This window comes from Oryzias melastigma, linkage group LG15 (genome assembly GCF_002922805.2).
Source record: "Oryzias melastigma strain HK-1 linkage group LG15, ASM292280v2, whole genome shotgun sequence".
Lineage (NCBI taxonomy): Eukaryota > Metazoa > Chordata > Actinopteri > Beloniformes > Adrianichthyidae > Oryzias > Oryzias melastigma.
In genome coordinates this window covers 14068442-14091040 of record NC_050526.1, presented here as the reverse complement: position 1 = coordinate 14091040, position 22599 = coordinate 14068442, and the positions used below count along the sequence as shown (strand labels likewise).

At 40.4% G+C, this 22599-nt stretch overlaps 1 protein-coding gene and 1 long non-coding RNA gene across 4 annotated transcripts in view; one reads left to right on the top strand and one right to left on the bottom strand.

Annotated features, from left to right (window-relative positions):
* LOC112161768 overlaps positions 1-122 on the bottom strand; it is a 2507-nt gene extending 2385 nt beyond the window's left edge. Inside the window, exon 1 of the long non-coding RNA XR_002921951.2 lies at positions 79-122. This is a non-coding gene — a long non-coding RNA (uncharacterized LOC112161768). The remainder of the gene's footprint in view (positions 1-78) is intronic.
* The window catches only part of LOC112161767 (spectrin beta chain, non-erythrocytic 1), a 114217-nt gene that overhangs the window by 72391 nt on the left and 19227 nt on the right, over positions 1-22599 (top strand). For 2 of the 3 annotated variants that reach the window (XM_024297209.2, XM_024297210.2), the window contains 26 exons: positions 1799-1890; positions 2352-2432; positions 3498-3613; positions 3684-3796; positions 3981-4168; positions 5544-5661; positions 6720-6878; positions 7127-7222; positions 7308-7514; positions 7721-7874; positions 7950-8101; positions 9275-9493; positions 9585-9665; positions 9740-9946; positions 10015-10226; positions 11099-11236; positions 12492-12612; positions 12834-13049; positions 13131-13550; positions 16270-16472; positions 16736-16826; positions 18367-18513; positions 18597-18860; positions 20327-20551; positions 21927-22016; positions 22097-22375. In XM_024297209.2, coding sequence (XP_024152977.1) covers positions 1799-1890; positions 2352-2432; positions 3498-3613; positions 3684-3796; positions 3981-4168; positions 5544-5661; positions 6720-6878; positions 7127-7222; positions 7308-7514; positions 7721-7874; positions 7950-8101; positions 9275-9493; positions 9585-9665; positions 9740-9946; positions 10015-10226; positions 11099-11236; positions 12492-12612; positions 12834-13049; positions 13131-13550; positions 16270-16472; positions 16736-16826; positions 18367-18513; positions 18597-18860; positions 20327-20551; positions 21927-22016; positions 22097-22375 — 4389 coding nt within the window. Of the gene's footprint in view, positions 1-188; positions 420-1798; positions 1891-2351; positions 2433-3497; positions 3614-3683; positions 3797-3980; positions 4169-5543; positions 5662-6719; positions 6879-7126; positions 7223-7307; positions 7515-7720; positions 7875-7949; positions 8102-9274; positions 9494-9584; positions 9666-9739; positions 9947-10014; positions 10227-11098; positions 11237-12491; positions 12613-12833; positions 13050-13130; positions 13551-16269; positions 16473-16735; positions 16827-18366; positions 18514-18596; positions 18861-20326; positions 20552-21926; positions 22017-22096; positions 22376-22599 lie in introns of those variants that run through there. The other variant, XM_036215485.1, reaches the window with a different exon arrangement.

The window sequence follows — 22599 nt, the reverse complement described above, 5'->3', positions numbered from 1 at the left end:
CGCCAAAACATTTGGAAATGGTAAATATAAGGCGAAATACAGTTAACACCGAAAATGACCCACAACCCCATTACTAACCCTTTAAAGTTGTTCCTCTTATGAATCCTTAGGAGTTATTTACTTTAAACGTTTTTTAATAAATGAAAACAACATCGTTTTTCTAACGTCTGCTTCTGGGGTGGTGGGGGGAGCTGTCAGTTGACAGATGATGTCATGGTTAGGAACAGTGAAATGGAAGGAAAGGATTAAGCTTTTATAAGCTTTGAGGATTAAATAAAACCTCCTTTACTGGAGGATGAAACACAGCCGGCTGCAGCGGCAGGGGAGACGCGTTTCGCGTTGACAGTGGTGTTCCTGATGTGAGGCTCTCATGAGGTTCATGATGCTGGATGTGGAAGGATAGATGTCAGCCCATGAAGGTGAGGGGTCTTAGTTTTGGATCTTTAGCTAATCGACTGCACGTTTTGATAATCAGAACAGATTGAGGAAGTAGAGCTGTGGTGAAGGACTTGTGTTTCCATGTGTTATTATAATTTACTTTTGTAAACATTTCTTAAAGTTTTTTTTAACTAAGTTTTGTAGATGTTTTTAAAGTTCCCTTGTGTACCTTGCTAAACTAAGTTTGTATGTATTTGAAAAATTATGGAATAGTAAAAGCTTTGGTTGTCATAGGGGAAAATGATGTAGTGGCCTTTTTTTTCTTTTTTTTTTTTTACAAAGTTCTGTCTTTCTATAATTGTTTTAAGTTTGCAGTTGAAAAAAGTGTGAACATCAGTCATTGTTCTGATAGTTTGGAAATCAATTTTAGAAAAACATCTGGAAAAACTTTCCATCCATCCATCCATCCATTTTCTTGACCGCTTCGTCCCTTTCGGGGTCGCGGGGGTGCCGGAGCCTAACCCGGCTGCTGAAGGGCGAAGGCGGGGTACACCCTGGACAGGTCGCCAGTCTGTCTCAGGGCCTCAATCACACACACATTCACTCTCACATTCACACCTAGGGGCAATTTAGAGTCACCAATGAACCTATGAAGCATGTTTTTGGACGGTGGGAGGAAGCCGGAGTCCCCGATGAAAAAATAGTTCTTGGCAAAATATAAAAAACATCAGTGTTTGCTATTATTTAAAAAGAAGGATTTGCAGCAAACCCGCAGACCTTTATTTTGAAAATGAAAAAAATGTTGAAATTACTTTTGGAAAACTTTGGTAAAATATCCTTACCATAGGAGTAAGGATGAATCTTCTTTTTTTTTTTTGGTCAAAGAATAGTACGTCGGTAATTTTGCTTTGGTGTATAACATTTAGGGCTCATGAGTTTGAGGTATGATTATTGGGTGTAGAGATCTTGATGGTGGAGGGAGAGCTTAAAGTGTTGATGTTGATTCAGGTCTCTTTTTATCAACACTCATCATGGAGCTCAGCTCTTTGGACTGCAGTCTTATGAATCCACACACTTGCTTGTATTGGATTTGCCACTCCCTTTTAAAGAATGAAATCCATTCTGTGCTGGAAATGACATAAATGTCTAATTCTCTATAATCATCTATTTAAGAATGACACAGAGTTAACATCCAGATGAGTGTTTATCTGAATAACAAATATTCTCTTTTTTATTGTCTGATCAAAGACTCCTTTTTGTCCTTTGATCCTCAAAATGAGAGGGCCGTGTTTGTGTTTTCTGAGTTTAACGTAATTTCTCATAATTTGAAGTTACAGCGCCATGATTTAGGTTTTGTTTTGGAGAACTCGTTGAACCCACATCTTAGTTAATCCTCACCTTTGTGCTGCGTGTGTCTCAGATCCAGGACATCAGCGTGGAGACGGAGGACAACAAGGAGAAGAAGTCGGCCAAAGATGCTCTGCTGCTCTGGTGTCAGATGAAGACTGCCGGGTGAGTCAGAACTCTGATCCATTTTTTAATACCAAACAGGTTCACTTTAAACTGTAAAACAAGCTGTGTGGTTCAGTCAGTCTTTCCTGCTATGATCTCAGCTGCTGCACCAAAAAGATTCATGAAAATGAACAATTTCATATTTTTGATGATAAAAAGTTGGAAATTCTTTATTAGCTATTCATCTTTAACACTTAGGTAAATTTAACAGCAATGATGCATTAAAAAAACAGCTAAGGATTGATACTGTAATTAAGGACATTTGTCTGTAAATGTAATAATTGAAAATAAAATAAAAACCTGTTTTTGTATTTTATAGTTTTTATGCTGATTTTATTTTTTCATAACTAGAAACATTAAAAATTAATAAAAAATTCTTACTTGTCTTTCATAGATTTTTTTCTAACAGGACTTTACTGTAAAAACCAGAATGCAGTTCTGATCTGTTTTTTCCTCTGCAGGTATCCCAACGTGAACATCCACAACTTCACCACCAGCTGGAGAGACGGCATGGCCTTCAACGCTCTCATCCACAAGCACAGGTAGGAGCTCCAGGAAGACTCGCATCTCACTCCAGGAAAACAGAGAATTCCTCTGTTCCTGCAATGATTTAAAATTCTTCAAATATTGTGCCAGAATTTTCTTTCTTTGCAAATTTTCATTAATAAAACTAAAAAAGACTGAAGCTGGATGTCAGCAGTTGTGAGGTTTTAGGACAGAATATTACTAGTTTTTCAGCTTTAATCACAACAAAATTAAATTATACTGACCAAATGTTAGTCAGTATAGTGTAACCCAGGCGTTTATCCCCAAAATTTGCTACAGACAGAATAGTGATGGCTTATGGGTTCATTTTGCGGTGAAATTCGGTCAAAAAATGCAGACAAAAACACCAGATGAACATTTTAGGATTTACTAAAATGATGAGAACATTGTTCTGATTATCACTGGCTGTGAACGTTTCTGTTCTTTGTGAAGCGTCATTATTCTCTGTTTAAAAAATCCTTTTCACGCGTGCGTACCTTTCTACTCCCCTTTTTGCACCAGTAAAATGTCTACTCCTTTTTTTTTTTACACCAGTAAATAGTCTTCTCACTTTCTCACCAGGAAATAGTCTGCTCTCGTTCTCCTGCCATCTTACCATCATCCTGTCTTCTTGTGCCAGATACGTTCAGGATCCATCCCAACATGTCGTGTAGATTTCTCATCAGAATTTTCTTCACAAAGTTTAAACTCTAAATCAAATGAGTGGTGATCAGCTAGCTGTGCGTAGTGTTTGTTAGCCTGGGGGCGGAGCAGACTCTTCCTGGAGGGGGCGGTTCTCAACTTGTGATGTAAGCATGTGAGGACCTGCTCGTTTCTGTTGGTGTGGGAGGGCTGCTGGGCTGCTGTTGAGAGCAGGTTTTTAGAGGAATATTCAGACGGATCAAAATACCACTTTGGGGTTGTTTACAGTGAGTAATAAACACTACAATACACATAAAAACTAAAAAAGTAGATTCTTCATGATATAGCTGCTATAAGAAAACCAGCAGAAAAGGTTTTTACATGATTAAAAAAGTTACTACATGTTTAAAGTAAAAACTTTTGTGTACGTTCCTCTTTAGGCCAGACCTGATCGACTTTGACAAACTGAAGAAGTCCAACGCTCACTACAACCTGCAGAATGCCTTCAACATGGCCGAGCAGCACCTGGGCCTCACCAAGCTGCTGGACCCCGAAGGTGAGGGCACGTGCACTCCTGCTCACACGTGCACACGTTTAGCTTGCTCCTAACCACGTCCTGTCATCAGACATCAGTGTGGACCACCCCGATGAGAAGTCCATCATCACCTACGTGGTCACATACTACCACTACTTCTCCAAGATGAAGGCTCTGAAGGTGGAGGGGAAGAGGATCGGCAAGGTGAGCGTGCAGAGGGAGGAGCTTCTGAAACCTGTGTTCAGTTACAGTTTCAATTCTGGGATCAGTGACGAGAAACTTAAATGTTTTGATTAAAGAAAAGGAACTAATCAGTTTTTTTGTGGGTTTGCCTTTAATGTTATTTTTCTAAATTCAGCTCCATTTTTCCCTCCGCCGTGTCTTCCAGGTGCTGGACCACGCCATCGAGACCGAGAAGATGATTGAGAAGTACGAGTCGCTGGCGTCCGACCTGCTGGAGTGGATCGAACAGACCATCATCATCCTCAACAACCGGAAGTTTGCCAACTCGCTGGTGGGCGTCCAGCAGCAGCTGCAGGCCTTCAACACCTACCGCACCGTGGAGAAGCCGCCCAAGTCAGTAAACGCCACTCGCCGAGTCATCCACAAGGTTTTAAACCTCCATTTTGAAAAACAAAATACCAACCGTAATACCAGATTATTATTACAAATTTGCCATATCGTGATACTATTGGTACCAAAAGCCACGTATCATGAATCGCATCGTATTGTGAGTTAACCTAAGATTCCAGCCCAAGTTCTCATCTTCTGTTTTCTCACGAACTGTAATAGTTCTCTTTCTTAGAGGAACAAGTTTTAAAAAGAAGAAAAAGAGAAAAGAAAGAAAAAAAAAATCACCAAACATAAAGCATGAAAGCAAAAAAGAAACAGTATAGGATACAAAAGTGTACAATAGGATATTTTAATCTGAAGGAAAACAAATAAAATAAAAAGTACAGCTGTGAGACTACAGTCTATCCCAAAAGTACAAACTATTCCGGAGCAAATGGAGTTCTCAACTCATCAATATATACAAAAAATATGTACGCACCAAAGGTATCTGTTCTTTAAAGTCCAACTTTGACCAACTTTAGATTGATTTTCAAAATGTTCCAGTGTTTTTTTAATTATGATTGTCATTTTAAGTCGAAATCAGAAAAACGATGTCGTTTTCTAGAGCAGAGTTTCTGTGGGCGGGACTGTTGATGCAGAGCAACCCCGCCCCCCTTCCTCTCCTTGTTGTTTTAAGCTCAGCAGGGGGCTGGGACCTTAAAAATAAACTCTTTTTCAAAGGTTTTTTTCATCTGTTACTGATTCACAATGATTTGAATCAATAAATACTCAGAAATACAATTTTAACCATAATTTTCTTCACACATGTCCTCCATGAGAAGAGTTCTACAGGAACATGCTAGAAACACCGTTCTCATCGTCTTTAAGGAAACTCTGCTGTGTTCTTGAAGCAGATTTGGTCCTTGCTCCTGTCTTGATGTCAATGTTTTATTCTTTTATCGAAGACATCTGTTTGGTTTATTACATTATGTCAAACGCCCCGTACTGCAGATGTGGGGGCGATAAATGAACCACAGACACAGCTTGGAGTCATTTTCAGCCAAACCTTTGCTGCGTTTCACCGACTGTTAAAAGCCTTTTGCTTTTCTTGCATCTTCATTCACTTGTGAAGAAAAACAGTCTAATCTGTGCAGAATCAGGAGCCGTGACGTAAACCTGAAAGCTTTTTCTCTCTTGAACTTTTCACTCCTCACGGTGTCGAGCTGCAGCAGGATTTTCCTCTTAGACTAAAGAAATGGAACCAAAGCTCAGATGACAGAATATTACTCTGTTATAAACCGCTGTCTTTTTGTGACTTTGTGATTGTTTTTTTTTCAGCTGTCAGGATTGAAACCAACTGTTAAGTTAAAGTTGTGCTTCTGTCTGTGTGTGTGTGCAGGTTCACAGAGAAGGGGAACCTGGAGGTTCTTCTGTTCACCATCCAGAGCAAGATGAGAGCCAACAACCAGAAGGTTTACACCCCCCGAGAGGGCAAGCTCATCTCTGACATCAACAAGGTGACCCCCCCCCCCCACTTATCTGTTATTCACAGCTGATTGAGAGGCAACACGACAATTATCTTATTTGTTTTTGATGAAAAGCACAAATTTTATTATTATTTCCAGGATTTGTTTGTTTTGTTCGGCCGCATGTTCATATTTGAATCATTTTGACAAGATGTATTTTATGGAGATCAAAATCTTCTGGGATATTAGTAAATGTAATTTGTCGTATAAAATGGTATAAAAGTAAAGAAAATAGAATGTTTTTTTCTTTTAATAATAGTATATTTCTAACCTGTATAATTTTGACAAAATACATTGTAACAAAGAGTAAAAATTTTTAAGTTATTTAGGGTTTAAGTTGATTTATTCTGCAATAATAACGTTTTTAAAAACTTAGTGTATTCAATAAATGTTTATCCTGTTCAACCTGCATCCTAAGGTGTGTTTTGGATTTTGAGTTTGACTTTTTCTTTCTGGTAACGGACATGAAATTTTACCTATAAATATGCAGAATTTCACCTTCTAAACCAAGAAAACAAATGACTAATGTTTATTAACCCCTTGAACACCAGAGCTCCAGTGTTTTTGTTCTTTGATTTACTGTAACTTTTCAACCGTTATAACTGTTGAGAGAACAAGGTAAAAAAGATGCTGGATGTGGTGATGAGCAGTGCAGGTTGTTAGATCTGTGAGGAACCGTCTAAGAAGAACTGAATCTTTGACTCTTAAATAAGAAGTTAAGTGAACATCAGTTGAGGTCACATGACCTATTGGAAGGATGTAACACAACAAACTCAATCTGAAAAAAAAGAGCAAATAGACAAATGAAAGGAGCACAACAGTTATAGAACAGATTCCTATTTAGCTTCTTTAGTAGTTTCATTACAGAAGTCAGATTTTTTCCTCCTATGGCAAAGTAGGGTGGTGTGAGAATCATGGTATGGATTCTTCGAACTCAAACCATCATAGCATTGATGGTTTTACTGAAGATTGCTTGTGAAAAAAGGAAAATCTTCACCAAGAATGCATGGAAAAGTCGGTCTTTGCTTGACTTGGTTTGTGTTTTCCAGGCGTGGGAGCGGCTGGAGAAGGCGGAGCATGAGCGGGAGCTAGCGCTGAGGACGGAGCTCATTCGTCAGGAGAAGCTGGAGCAGCTTGCACGACGCTTCGACCGCAAAGCCGCCATGAGGGAAACGTGGCTGAGCGAGAACCAACGGCTGGTCTCACAGGTGAAGAAATAAGACACGAGCACCTGCATTTCTGTCATCAGCAATAACCAAGATTTTTAAAAATGTTTTTAACCAGGGGGTTAATAGAGATTTAAAACCTCTTTTCCAAAGGAATTCTGAAAATTGTAGAAAATTACAAACTGTTTTAAAGCACAACTTCCTTTAATCTTTTGACTCTTTTACTTTGTTTCCTTTTTTTATTGATATTTTTTACCTTCTCTTCACATTGTCTGTCTTCTTTGCTCCAGGACAACTTTGGTTTTGACCTCCAGGCTGTAGAAGCTGCAACAAAGAAACATGAAGCTATAGAGACTGACATCGCTGCGTACGAGGAGCGAGTCCAGGTCGGCTCACCGCCAGCCTCTAGAGTGTTCCACCTTTGAGCTTGCATGTTTGAGTTGTCGCTCACTGTTCCTCTGCATGCCGCAGGCGGTGGTCTCCGTAGCGAAGGAGCTGGAGGCGGAGAGCTACCACGACATCAAACGCATCACAGCGAGGAAGGACAATGTGATCAGACTGTGGGAGTATCTGCTGGAGCTGCTGAAGGCCCGCAGGCATCGGCTGGAGCAGAACCTGGGCCTGCAGAGAGTCTTCCAGGAGATGCTCTACATCATGGACTGGATGGACGAGATGAAGGTGAACAAATCAGCTAACAAGTACAGCAGCCTAGAAGAATCTAAACCCTGTGGCTGAGGAGCCACATGTGGCTCTTTGGTTAAAGGAAAATAAAACATTTTTTAAAAGTATACTGTAAAAAGTATGTAACTAGTAAAGTAAACTTCCATTGCCGAGTGTTTGGACCCGCACGTTCCTGATTGGTGGAAACCTCTCTGCACCTGCAGATGCTGCTGCTGTCTCAGGACTACGGGAAGCACCTGCTGGGCGTGGAGGACCTGCTGCAGAAACACGCTCTGGTGGAGGCCGACATCGCCATCCAGGCTGACCGCGTCCGGAACGTCAACAGCAACGCTCAGAGGTTTGCCAGCGACGGCGAAGGTACGACTCATTCGAACACTTCATCCCGGCTGCGAGTGTCCGTCCTCACCTCCTCTTCCTCCTCTTCCTCCTCAGGCTACAAGCCCTGCGATCCTCAGATCATCAGAGACCGGGTCGCTCACCTGGAGTTCTGCTACCAGGAGCTGAGTCAGCTGGCGGCTGAGCGGCGAGCTCGCCTTGAAGAGTCCCGTCGCCTCTGGAAGTTCTTCTGGGAGATGGCGGAAGAGGTCACTGTCACTTCTTTTATTCCTTATTAAATATGCTTATTATTAATGTTTAAGACTTCTGTTTAAGTAAAAAAAAAAATTGATTTATTTTTCAAACAAATATAAACTTTATTTTCTAATATTTATCTTGAGCCAAAAGCTAAAACATTTTAAAGAGGGAAGAAGAGAGCGGCATTGTGTAGCTTGCAGCCGCTACCTCTCCTCAACATTCCCCTTTGGCTGCGTGCGACTAACTCATAAAAAAAGCAACACTTTTTTTCAAAATGGCACCTTTTCTTTTGGTTTTATCTCCATAGCAACCATTTTATATTTTGGTCGTCTGGGGGTGTCGAACAGGTCTGTGTAATTTTTAGAAGAATCAGCAAAAGTAAACATTTACATTTCCTTAGCAACGGAGGTTTTCCTTTTAATGAAGCCCACATTCCTATTAGAGTCATACTGTTTTGTTCAGCTCAAACCTGGAATTCATGCTCTACATTTTCACAATATTCATGTAAAGAATGAATGTGCGAATGAAGTTTATTAATAAATTACATTTAGACACTTTTTTGTGCAAAAATTGATCGACTGCAATGCATTGTGGTCTATATTCATTAATTTAGTGAGCATCGATGCACACTAGTGTTTCGCAAAGACTTCTGGGAAATTTCTAGTGCACTCGATTTGAGAATTGTGGATTAGGACAGCACTAGAAAATGTCGAAGGCTCTACATAGTGAGTAGGGAAGGAGTTCAGACATAGACTTCCTCTGCTGACTTGTATGTAAAGTTTCAGAAAGGTTGCTCAAACAAAAATCTTTTTTTCATATTGTGAAAAATTTTTTAAATTGCCAAATTTCATACTTCGCTATAAAAAGGCAGCCAAACAGTTGGCTCTGTCGCCATCCCATAATAATTTCAAAGCTTCCTTTGGAAATATTTGACATAAATGATTTGGTTTTGTTGGTGGACTTTAACTTTATTTTGAGCCTCATAAGAGGTTTTATTTTTTGTGCTGGTCGTATGTAAATATGTGCCAATAACATTAGCGTTCATTTTTTTGTGGGTTTCTCTTCCTGTGATGTTTTCTTTTTTGGGGAATGGAGGTTCACCTTTGACCTGCGGGACAGAATTACTCCAGAAAAAGATGAAGGACATTTTTTTGTCACCTAATTGCCTCTCTTTGTGTTTACAGGAGGGATGGATCAGGGAGAAGGAGCAGATACTTTCCTCTGAGGATTATGGGAAGGATCTGACGGGCGCCCTGCGCCTGCTGAGTCAGCACAAAGCCTTTGAGGACGAGATGAGCGGGCGAGCCGCCCACCTGCAGCAGACCATCAAACAAGGCGAGGACCTGGTGGCCGACAACCACTTCGGGGCCGACAAGATCAGGGAGCGAATCCGTGACATTCAGGTTAGCAAGTTAGCCAGAGAGCACGCTCTTATTTTGAAAAGTGTGCACACACGCTTGACCTTTTTCTCTTCCACCTTTTAACGTGTTGCAGGAACAGTGGGCGAGTCTGGAGCAGCTCACCGCTGTGAGGAAAAGCCGGCTGGAGGAAGCCTGCAACCACCACCAGTTCCAGGTAAAACACCAATGCCGTTTTGGCAGCAGCCACAGATTCTGAAACAGAAACTTAAATGTCTCCTCGTCTCGCAGGCTGATGCGGACGACATCGACACATGGATGCTGGACGTTCTGCGAATCGTCTCCAGCGTCGATGTCGGCCACGACGAGTTCTCCACCCAGGCTCTGGTGAAGAAACACAAAGATGTGGCGGAGGAGATCGACAGCTACCGCCCCGTCATCGAGGCTCTGCACGATCAGGCGCGGACGTTGCCGCCCGAAAAGGCCAACTCTGAGGAGGTACGGGCGCAGTTTGAACCCTCGGCAGGCCTGCGGTGGGCGCTCTAGTGACGCTCTGACTCCTGCAGGTGAAGAGTCGTCTGGCGGGCATCGAGGAGCGCTATAAGGAGGTGGCGGAGCTGACGCGGCTCAGGAAGCAGGCGCTGCAGGACGCTCTGGCGCTCTACAGGATGCTGAGTGAAGCCAGTGCCTGCGAGGTGTGGATCGACGAGAAGGAGCAGTGGCTCAACAGCATGGACATCCCTGACAAACTGGAGGATCTGGAGGTCGTCCAGCACCGGTGAGCAGAACGGATGTTTCTGCACAGCTGAGATGAAAGGGCAGCCACTGCAGAGCATTAGAACAAAGATGTTAAATTATACAAACTCTCATAGCAGAAAAGTGACTATTTTTCAGACAATTCTGGCTAAACTATGCAAAAAAAAACTTATATTTTGAGAAATTGGCAGGAATAAATGACAGCAAGTGTTTAAATGTGCCTGCAATCTACATTTATGCTCATCTCCTCCCAAAACTCCAGGTTGTAGATCCTTAAGTTTTACTGAAACATGTGCTAACATAAGTAATTCATGTCTACATGTGGATATACTTTAATATAAGAACAACCGTCATTTGCTTAGAGCTCCCCCTGGTGGCTACTTATGGCAGCCCCTCAGATGTCACTTTTGATGCATTTTTCTGAAGAACTGTTGCTTCAAGATTATCAGACCTTTAAATAAAGATGATTTTTTTTCATGAGTGAATTAGAAAGTAACATGTTTTTTCACGTTTATAGCAACAGGTTGCTTTTAGAAACAGTTCTGCTCTATGTGTTTGAATGTCTGAAAGTCTGCAGGAAAAGAAAACTGAAGATGTTATTAGAGTTGCAGGCTGGTGAGGAGATTGTGCGATGTGTTTAGTCCTCAAAACACAGTCTGAAAATTAGAATGAGCATCTATCAAAGTTGCAATAACTCCTGGTAAATGTAACTTCATGTTTTTATTGTTTTTTATGCTTTAAGAAAGTCTTAAAGTAATCACAGAAATGTAAACGTGTGAACTTTGTTATTTTCATGAAAAAAAGAACGAATTTAGCAAAAACACAACATTCACTGAGCTCTAGGTTCTGATCAGATCTTTGAGGGTCCGTTTTTCTTCTGCTCGTTCTCTTCAGGTTTGAGAGTTTGGAGCCTGAGATGAACAGCCAGGCGTCCCGGGTCGCCGTGGTGAACCAGGTTGCCAGGCAGCTGATCCACTGCGGACATCCCAGTGAGAAGGAGATCAAAGCCCAGCAGGACAAACTCAACACCAGGTAACCAGACTGAACCAGAGTCAAACCAGTTTATCCATTACGAGTTCCTCAGTGTGTCACTCATCTTAAATTAACCTTTAAATTAAACCTTTAAACAGGTTTTGAAGACAATATTCCTTTTGGTTCAACAAATAAGAAACATGTAGCTGAAAAGTCATCCAGACCCTTAAAACTATTATAAAAATCATGAAATGTCATCACAACTCTGAATAAAAGAGTCTATTCTCATCACTTTAATGAATTCATTGAATAATATATATTCATATCTAAATATTTTAGACTCTTAAATGAAATAAAAAGCTCATATTACATTCTTCTGATGCCTTACAGACTGTCAGACATTTACAGCTTTAGTTTAAAGTTAGATCGTTATTATAATTGTTCTTTGGATCCAATTTGATTCATGAATCACGATCGATTCACCACAATTCTTATAATTTATGAATAAAGATGTGTCAAAATGGTTTCTATATGTATCTGCTTTACTGGATGTGTGAAAATTAAAATATTATGTGTTTAATCAGCATTATTTATACATTTATTTAGAACAATAGATCAGAATTAACAAAACATACCAGATAAAAAATTATTAAAAAATTTGTTTTTTGTTACTTTCACACACTCTCAACTTTCTAGTTAACTTCAGCAGTAAATAAAACATAAACGTCACAAATCCTGTATTTGTCATCCTCCTGTGGCTCAGAAGGGTTAGAACATGAATAAAAACACAACTTTTACGTTGATGTTTCATTTTTAAACAGCGTTTCAGGAGAGAACCAAAGGGAGCAGTAATAGAACCAAGAGTGAACTGCAGCTCCTGGTTCATTTGTTTTTACTTCTAATCTAAATGTAAATGACTGAACAGGAATTTAAGCTGTTATAGATTTCCTTTAGATGACTCATTAGCCATTAAGTAAATAAACTTTAAGAGGTTTTATTAGAAAAAAACAACAGATGATTAAAATATTTTTCTTTCACTTTTTTTTCTGTTCTTGTTTTATTTGTGCTGCGTTCACAGACAGACTAGATTATCTGAATTTCTTGTGTTCCTTTTTGTGGAAAAAAAGTCAATTTAAGTCAATTAAAAATAGATTTGAATTGTCATATTTATATTTTACAAAGTGAAAATGTTTATCTCTTCGTGTTTTTTTTTTTTTTTTAAGTTTAACGTAGTGAATAAGTTTAAAATGTTTTCATGACCTAAACTGTTCCTGTGATCCAGATTGGACTCGCATGTTTCTGCTCTTCTGTTCAGGTGGAGCCAGTTCAGAGACCTGGTGGACCAGAAGAAGGAGAGCCTGGTCTCGGCTCTGGGAGTCCAGAACTACCATCTGGAGTGTAATGAGACCAAGTCCTGGATCAAGGAGAAGAACAAGGTACCGTCCTGACCCCGGCTAAACTCATCCTTACAGTCAGGTTTAGTTTAAAGATCAGGATTGGGAAAATTATTATACAATCAGAAAAGAAAAAATCCTGGGATGATCAAATGATCAAATGTAATTTGTGCATCCATCATTTTAATGTATTTTAAGTTCAAATGTTTTTAAAACCACTGATCAGGGTTTCTCTCTGAGACTTGATCTGCATCGTCTTGCAGTTGATCGAGTCCACTCAGGAGCTGGGGAACGACCTGGCCGGCGTCATGGCTCTGCAGAGGAAGCTGACGGGGATGGAGCGCGACCTCGTGGCCATCGAGGACAAGATGGGCGACCTGGGGAAGGAGGCGGAGCGTCTGGGCTCCGAACACCCAGAGCAGTGCGAGGCCATCAAAGGCCGCCTGGCTGAGATCACGGGCGTCTGGCAGGAGATGAAGGTGGGAGCCCGGCACCCATCCGTGTTCTGAGTCAGACTTGAGTTTCTCCTCACACGTTCTTCTGCACCCGTCGACCAACAGGACAGTCTGAAGAACCGCGAGGAATCTCTCGGGGAGGCCAGCAAACTCCAGCAGTTCCTGCGCGACCTGGACGACTTCCAGTCGTGGCTGTCGCGGACGCAGACCGCCATCGCCTCGGAGGACATGCCCAACACGCTGACCGAGGCGGAGAAGCTGCTGGCCCAGCACGAGAACATCAAGAACGAGATCCGCAACTACGAGGAGGACTACCAGAAGATGAGGGACATGGGCGAGATGGTGACGCAGGGCCAGACGGACGCCCAGCACATGTTCCTGCGGCAGCGGCTGCAGGCGCTCGACACCGGCTGGAACGAGCTGCACAAGATGTGGGAGAACCGGCAGAATCTGCTGTCCCAGTCGCACGCCTACCAGCTGTTCCTCAGAGACACCAAGCAGGCCGAAGCCTTCCTCAACAACCAGGTAACCACAACTTTGAGGAAACGTTAGTTTGAGTCTGGGTTCTTTGGATGAACCCTGAACCCCAGTGGATGCTGGGAAATGCTTCAAACTGAGATGAACTCAGAGCAGGAACAGGCTTTACTCATTGTCCATTTTAATTCTTTTGGTTTTAAGCTTTTACTCAAAATCAAACCCAAAAAAAAGACAATATTCTCTTGGAAAATGTTGAAGCTTCATTTTTTCTAAAAGTGAGACATGAAACTGAAGCAGACCATCGGAGGGAGCTGGGAAAAAGACTCCATTGTGTGCTGAGGAAGTCATGATGAGCTTCACAGCTGTTTGACAGCTGCATGAAGAAGACTGCTGGCTAACAAGAGAGGAAGCCTCAGGCCAGAACCAAGAAGATCCAACTCTGCCATCTGGTGGTGGAGAGACACCATTACACCTACATGGTTTCTCTCGGCCAACTCCAACACGAAGCTTTAAGTTCTGAGGACGTCATCTTTTAACCCTGCAGACCTCCTGATGACCTCCTCCTTTAGCTGGTACAGAGAAGAACAGATTCACATGTTTCCCACAGACACGTAGCTTAAGTTTGTTCTACTTCATGATGTCAACCAAAACGTGTGATGAGATCGTCCAGCCTGGAAGAAAGCAGAAGCGCTCAGGCAGAGAAGGTTACTTAGAGGGACAACATTCTGTTTATGGTCAATTAACAATTTAGTGAGTAAAACCAAACTGTTAAAAATGAATGCTATGTTGTTGGTCTGTTTGAAGAGCTGAGCTTCAAAAAACAAGATGGAGGTTTCTTTTTTTTTTTTTTTTTTGGTGGTTACCTTTTGACTCGTTGGTTGCTTTCCATTCAGCTGCAGCAAAGAATTTATTGTGGATCTCAGCAGAGTCTTTTAAATCCATGAAAATCCCACTTCTATCATCTTTTGATCTAGTGAAAAAGCTGTTTTTTTTTTTTAAGGGCCTCTGGTCATATCCAAAATGGCACGAGAATCAGTCCATGTTTTTTAACCTTTATTTAACCAGGAAGTCCCATTGAGATAAACAAAAAAAATGCCTTTTACCACAGAGTCCTGGTCAAGAGATGACAAAAACCAAATTAATTACAGTTAGAAAAAAATTAAAAACAGTTGAAAATAAAAGACTCTTTCTCTTGTGCTCTCAAATTGGATGTAAAACCATGTGGTGGGGCAGCAAATGCAAAAAGCTCTTTTTCCAAAAGCGGGCAAGACAGTGGAACCGGCAGCAATACATAGTTATTGGACCCCAATCCATATGAGCGTGTTGTTATCAGGGTTATTAAAGTACATATATAGGAAGGCAGAAATCCAAACAATCTGTAGCCGGAATTGGAAATTTTGCAACTTAGCCGGTTGAGTAAGCAAACATTTCCTAAACTTTAGGAAACTCTTTTAAAACTGATATTTTAAAACATTTTCCAGAACTATCAGCTTTTAGGCTTTTAAACGTGAATAAACTGTAAGTGACTAGCAGTTTAGTGTGCAAGATGAACTTTAAATGGGACAGAGAACGTTCATCGTTTGATTTCAAGTCAATATTAACAAGTGTTCACCCGTTTACCTCCAGAGAAAAAGGGAGCAAATTGACGCTTTTTCTCTGTGGATCAACGGATCAGGAGTTACGGTATGTCGAAGGGAAAAAAGATTGAAAGCTTAAAACCAGGGTTCCTATCAAGGACTTCCGGTCAATCATTTTGGCCGTAAACTCTTTTTTTTGCGTCCGGCTCCAGCAGGACGAGGAAGTTGCAGCTATTCATTTTCATGTGTCACATTTTTTTCTCTTGTTTTGACCTGATTCTCATGGTTTTTTTTTAATGCAAGAATCAGTTAATTAGAAATTCATCTCTGAGTTGTGGGCGGGACCTTTAGGTCAGAGCAACCCCGCCCCCTTTCCCCTCCTTGTTGCTGAGAAGTCCACCCAATGTATTTTTTACAGCACAAATAAGCTCTTTCTCAAACTATATTTTTTATCTTTTCCTAATTCACAACTATTTGAATAAAGAAATACTCAGAAAGTTAATTTTTACTCCAATATGAGAAAAAGGCTACAAGAACATGTTAAAAATAACCAAAAACATAATTTTGGACCGCGTGTTTCAGCTGTGTATTTCTGTCTACGTTTAAACCTTTTTTCTCACTATTGACGACATTGGTTCAGTTTATTAAAGTTCATCAGAGTAAGTCTTTAAAGTTCACGAGAATTTATATCAATATTTTGAAAATTGATTCATTTTTCAAACTTCAGAAATAATTTAGTTCTTATATAAGCAGTGATTTATACAAAAAAAATCTAACTTTATTGAACATTTTTTTTTAATTCTCTGGACAAAACAAGCATTTTTTTCTGAAAAAAAAGTTTTAATAAGTTTTAAAGGTAATTTTGATCCATGGAGTTCAATAACTGGTTTTACTTTGATTAATTGTTTGTTTTAAGAACAAATCACTGATGCTGCAGATCAGACGAGACATCTAACAGTGATGTATTTTGCATTTGTTAAGATAATAAGATAAACTTTTACTGCTGTGTGGACATGCAATTGTCACAACAACTCTGTGGATCAGGCATCAAAGGTGCACAAAGAAGGAAAAATTTAAAATGTGCAAAAAAAAATTCAAGGTGTATTAAAAAAAAACAAAAAACAAAGACATAACTTTGCAACCATGGATACACATCAAAGTGTGACTCCTCCCACCTCTTCCTCCATCAGGAGTACGTTCTGGCGCACACGGAGATGCCCACCACGTTGGAGGCGGCAGAGGCCGCCATCAAGAAGCAGGAAGACTTCATGACCACCATGGACGCCAACGAGGAGAAGATCAGCAGTGTGGTTGATACCGGCCGCCGCCTGGTCGCCGACGGCAACGTGAGCGCCGAGCGGATCCAGGAGAAGGTGGACTCCATTGATCAAAGGTGAGTGGTGGTTTTTATGAAGGTGGTAAACATGGTGGTTGGTTATCAACGTCATTCCAGTAGACTGTGAAGGAGAAAAGCGGCTCGACGAGCCGCTCTTCTCCTTCACAATCTACTGGAATGACGTTGATCGTGTTAACGGTTGAAAAATTACAGTAAATCAAAGAACATAAACACTGGAGCTCGGTGTTAAAGGGTTAAGTTGTGGACGGTTACTTAGATCCTGAAGATCTAAAAGGGAAATTTTGTTTTGTGGTCTGCAGGCACAAGAAGAACCGTCAGGCCGCCAGCGACCTGCTGATGAGGCTGAAGGACAACAGAGACCTGCAGAAGTTCCTGCAGGACTGCCAGGAGGTGCAGTTGACCACTCCCAGAACACCTCAAGCTACGTTCACACCGGGCATGCGGCGAGCGTTTGAGAACGGGATTCATGCACATTTTAGAACTTGCTTTTAGTACATGATTTTCACACTGGACAAGCAGGGAGGGGCTTCTTCTTCTTTTTGTACTGTTTACTAGCGCATGTGCGCCACCTACAGCTTGAAGAGGCTTGATGATCATTTATGAAAGATTTGGTGTCAATTAATTCCAGCCGGACACAAACCGCAATTATGTATTTCTTCTGTGATTATTAGTCAACGATTATTATGTCACCACCAAATCTGAGTCCCTGATTGGTCAAAGTCTGACCTAGCTTAGAGTGGCCATACCATGATTTTCTTAAGCCTTTCAGAGTAAACTCTATCCATATATATGATCATATATTACCATTGGAACACTAAAAAGCTAATTATTTATGAAATATTAGTTATTTTTGTGAGTTTTTTCATACCCAGAAGTAAAACGACTCGATTCCTGAAGCTCCACCTACTCCTGCGTCTGGCTGCCGCCTATTTCATGATGTCATCCTGGAGTAGGTGGGGTCAAACTCAATCACACAGGGGGCTAAAATTCAAAACACACCTTAGGTCACGGGCTGAACCGGATAAACATCTATTGAACACATATTTTTAAAACTTTAAAAATGTAACTTTTTAACATTACTATGGATAAAAACAAGCAGGAATATTATTCTAGAATAAATCGACTCAAATTTTAAACAACTCTCTATAAAGAAATATTTTGTCAAAATTATGCAAGTTAGAAATGAGCACAACATAACATCGGGCCATTAATAATAAAGTTAAATGATCTGAAAGGCCGGATTGAATTACCTGGAGTGCCGGATCCGGCTCTGGATCTTAAAGGAGCCCCACATCTGCTGCAGAGAGCGCCGGTTTTTAGAGGATTACTCTTAAATGCATGAACAGATTAAAATATCACTTTGGGGTTCTTTATAGAGAGGAATCAACTGTATAATGCACTTAAAACCTAAAAAAGTAGATTTTTTTTTTTTTATGGTATGGCCCCTTTAACTAAATGAAGCCTGAAAAATGTAATAGAAACGTGAGAGTTTTGAAGCCTGAAAACACACATTTGTGCAAGTCTCCATGGACTTTTCATTGAAAGTGGTCGCATTTTCGAGGGCGGTGTGAACGTAGCTCCGTAGGAAACAACCGTCGATCAGGGGTTCCCGAACTACGGCCCGCGGGCCAGATCCGGCCCACCTCCACATTTGGCCTGGCCCCTGAACACTATCAGAGAGACATAATTCTTAATTTTTTTTATTTATTTAATTTTTTAATAATGTTTTAGTATTTTTTCTGTGAAGATTGCAGAATGGGATTATATAACATTTGGATATGTGTGGCTGTCTGGAAAGACATAAATGTTTCAGTTTGGACACATCCTGTGATTTATACACTTTTTCTGTTAGCCTAAAAACTCACACATCTGTTATATATGAAGGTTTGGGGCCCCCTGGTTTAGATGTTTACTCCGTTCGTCTCCTCAGCTGAATCTGTGGATCAACGAGAAGATGCTGACGGCTCAGGACATGACGTATGACGAGGCCAGGAACCTCCACAGCAAGTGGCTGAAGCACCAGGCCTTCATGGCTGAGCTGCAGTCCAACAAGGAGTGGCTGGACAAGATCAGCAAGGTGAGGAGGGCAAAGAGAGAGGGGGGCGGAGCTCTCCGAGTCCCGCCGACGATCGTGACTCGAGACGTGCAATCCACCTTCAGGACGGACAAACGCTGATGGCGGAGAAGCCGGAGACGGAGGGCGTGGTGAAGGAGAAGCTGGCATCCCTGAAGACCATGTGGGAGGAGCTAGAGTCGACCACGCAGACCAAAGCCAAGTGTCTGTTTGACGCCAACAAGGCCGAGCTGTTCACGCAGAGCTGCGCCGACCTGGACAAGTGGCTGAACGGCCTGGAGGGTCAGCTGCACTCCGACGACTTCGGCAAAGACCTGACGTCCGTCAACATCCTGCTGAAAAAGCAGCAGGTGAGACGGCAAAATGTCACTTTTTACTGTGTACTTTTTTACTAAATACTTCAAACTTTTAAGTACGTTCCTTAGTAGTAGTTCATGTTTCTTTTAAACTTTTGATGACTTTGCTGAAAAGTAAAAGTTTCAGTTCATCAGAGAAAGTCTTCGTTTGTCTTCTACTAATCAGCTATTTTTATTTAGAAAAGCTGATAAATAATCTAAAAATTCTTAGTATAAGAGTAGAAGTGGATCGTTTCCTCCTCCTCTTCCTCTCTGCTCTGACTTCCATCCAGACTGTTGGTATTTGTTCAGCATTGTTTGTCTGACGCTCTCGATGATGATGAAGGTTTCTTTATTGCCTCCTCTTCTCTGGAGCAGTAGACTCCCTCAAGCCTCCAGCAGGAGCAGAAATGACATTTTGTTCTTATGAAATACTTGATTATTGCTTCCTGTGGACGTCTGTGAAGTTCAAAACATGTTTCCAAACTTACAGCTTCACATCTCTGCTGCAGGTCTCTGTTTAATGCTTTTTATTTTTTAGTTTTTCAGCTTTTCTGGTGGAAACAAATCAAGCAGAAAACACCCTTTAATCTTAAAGATTATTGCATCAAATTTAAAGCAGGAATAAAAAAATTAAAAAAAATACCTAAAAGAATTGCCTTCAAATATACTGTTATATCTGCATGGTGTTATACTTAATGACATTTTCACGAGGGATTAAAAATATACAATTTATATTATTAGTAATCACAAGAAAATGATTACAGTATTTATCAAATCACAAACAACAAAAGATTGGGAGAAGTTGGGGAAGTTTATGTGAAGTAAAAAAAAATACTCAAACCTTTAAGTTTGTTTAATAAAGAACCAAGTTAGTACAAATATATTAGTATTTGACTTTGTTTTCCTAATACAATCATAAATAAATGAGATTACAAATATGGAAAAAGGAAAGCTCAGTTAAGTTAAGATTATCTTTTTTTGTCTCTTATCTATCATTTTTTTTCTGCTGTTCAATATATGTAAAAGTACATGTTAAGTTTGTTCTTTTGGGATGTTATAACATTAGACTAGATTCTTAGTTTTGCTTTGTTTTGTTTATACCATTAAGCTTAAATTTTTAATTATATAAAAATACATATCTACGCCTTTTTAAAAAGGCACGTTCCCCCAAAAAACTTTAAAGTAGAAAATCATTTAAAATCATTTAAAATCGTGTCATTTTTGGAGCTTGTCTTTCTAAATTTGAGCTGCATCCTTTTCCCATACGATGGATTTTGCCTGGTTGCCATGGATACAGTTCATCTGTCAGCTGAGCCTGCAGTCGAGTCGATCAGCTGAGGAAGACCTGTAAAGATCCTTTTTCCTGGTTTTTGCATCTGTAAAAATGTTTACATTTATTTTCCCTGCAGGAATCTCAAAAATAAATTCCTTTATTTCCAGGTTTAATGGTTGTTTTTTTCTTCCTCCTCCTCCGTCAGATCCTGGAGAGCCAGGTGGAGGTGCGGCAGAAGGAGGTGGATGAGCTGAAGAGTCAGTCGCAGGTCCTCAGTCAGGAAGGGAAGGACTCGGACGAGGTGGACAGCCAGCGGATCATCGTGGAGAAGAAGTTCCAGACGCTGCAGGAGCCCCTGAAGAAGAGGCGGGACAAGCTCATGGCGTCCCGTGAAATCCACCAGTTCAACAGAGACGTGGAGGACGAGATCGTGAGTAGAGCCTGGGGGAGGGGCTAAAAAGATGCTAGAAGTTGATTCCTCTTTTTTGTGGTCAAATATTCCAAAACTTCTTTAATGAGAACCAGCAGGTAACATTTTGCTAAAATAGAAGCTTGTTTAAAAAAAAAAAAAACATAAAAGATTTAAAATGCAGAAATTTTATGATAAGCCAAACTAAAAAATGTGTTACTAAAAAAAAAAAAATGTTTTTCTGATATCACATGTGATCTCTTTATTATATCATGAGGTGATAAATACAATACATAAAATTGATTAATACGAAGAATAGATATGATGTATAGCTGGATACTACAGATGCATTAAATAATGGATACATCCAAAGGAGACTCTAATGAATATGATCGATATGATGGATTCACTAGATCTGATGATAGAAATAATTGATGCGAGAAATATGATGGATATGATAACTACATACAAATAATTCAGTAGCTGGAGAACTTAGATAACACTACAAATGATGGTTATGTTTGATACAATGGATACGATAAATACAAAAAATACAAATGATATATTTGAAAGATAGCTGGATACAATAGATACAAATCGTGTGAGCGATATGACGATACATGTCGTGTGGGTGATAGAAAAGTGTCTATCCTGCCATTTCTCTTCTATTGTTTCTATTGTTTTTATTTTTTTATTTTTATTGCTGAACTTCTGCGCAAAAAAATGTTTCCTACTATGAAACTGGAAACTGTTGTGCACTTAAAAAAAATGATTCTCATTTGTGACAATTCAGTAATATGTTAGAGAAAAGTAAGTAAAAACATTTTTTTTATTTTTTTCAGAGAATAACTGAAAATATACTTAATATTGGTATATTGTGATATATATATATATATATATATATATATATATATATATATATATATATATTATTGTGATATAAAGTCATTTGAATTGAACTTTATTCATATCACAAGGATAAATTAATTACATTAATTCATTTATATTGTTATATATAATTTTTTCCATATAGCTAGATACAATAGATACTATTGATGTATATGATAGAAATGATGGATACAATAGATACGGTAAATGCTTACAGAAAATGTGATAGTTTGATACGATAGATAGATGAATACAGTAAATGGATATGATAAATACATTATAAATAAGAATTTACAACTCATGTAAAACTACTAAAAGGTGCATCAATCTTAATATCAACAATTTAAAATAAATAAAAAAGAGTGTCATCATAAGTATGCTTTAAAAGGTGTGTGCAGTCTGGTGAGGCTGATGGATGCAGGTCAGCAAACTGAAACAGGAAGTGGAGCTCAAGAGTCGGAGGCACAGATTTGAAGGAAGTGAAACTAACCAAGTTGTGTGTCCGCAGCTGTGGGTGGAGGAGCGGATGCCTCTGGCCACGTCCACGGACCACGGACACAACCTGCAGACCGTGCAGCTGCTCATCAAGAAGAACCAGGTACCTTCTCCCACTGTGCTCTCACTTCACTCTGACGGCCTGCAGGCAGTGCAGACGCTGACCCCCCTGACCCCTCTCAGACCCTGCAGAAGGAGATCCAGGGGCACCAGCCGCGCTACGACGACATCTTTGAGCGCAGCCAGCACGTGCTGAGGGAGGGCAGCCCCACGGCCGAGCTGATCCGCCAGCGGCTCGCCGACCTCCAGTCCCTGTGGGAGCAGATCAAGAAGGAGACGGAGAAGCGCCACACCCGCCTCAGCGAGGCCCACGAGGCCCAGCAGTACTACTTTGACGCCGCGGAGGCCGAGGCCTGGATGAGCGAGCAGGAGCTGTACATGATGTCGGAGGAGAAGGCCAAGGTGAAGATCAGAAGTTATTGCTCCTGAAACTGCATCCAAGAGCTGCAGGATCCTCGCCTGGATTCAGACTTTTCTGGATTGAATCTTCTGTTTGCTCTTCAGATGGACGTGTTTGATTGACAGCAAAATAAGTTAGAATAAATAAATTATGTTTTCTTTTTATTCTATTTTAGGGTAATTGAATTATTAAAAAACAAGATGAACTTTAAATCAGACAACTTTAT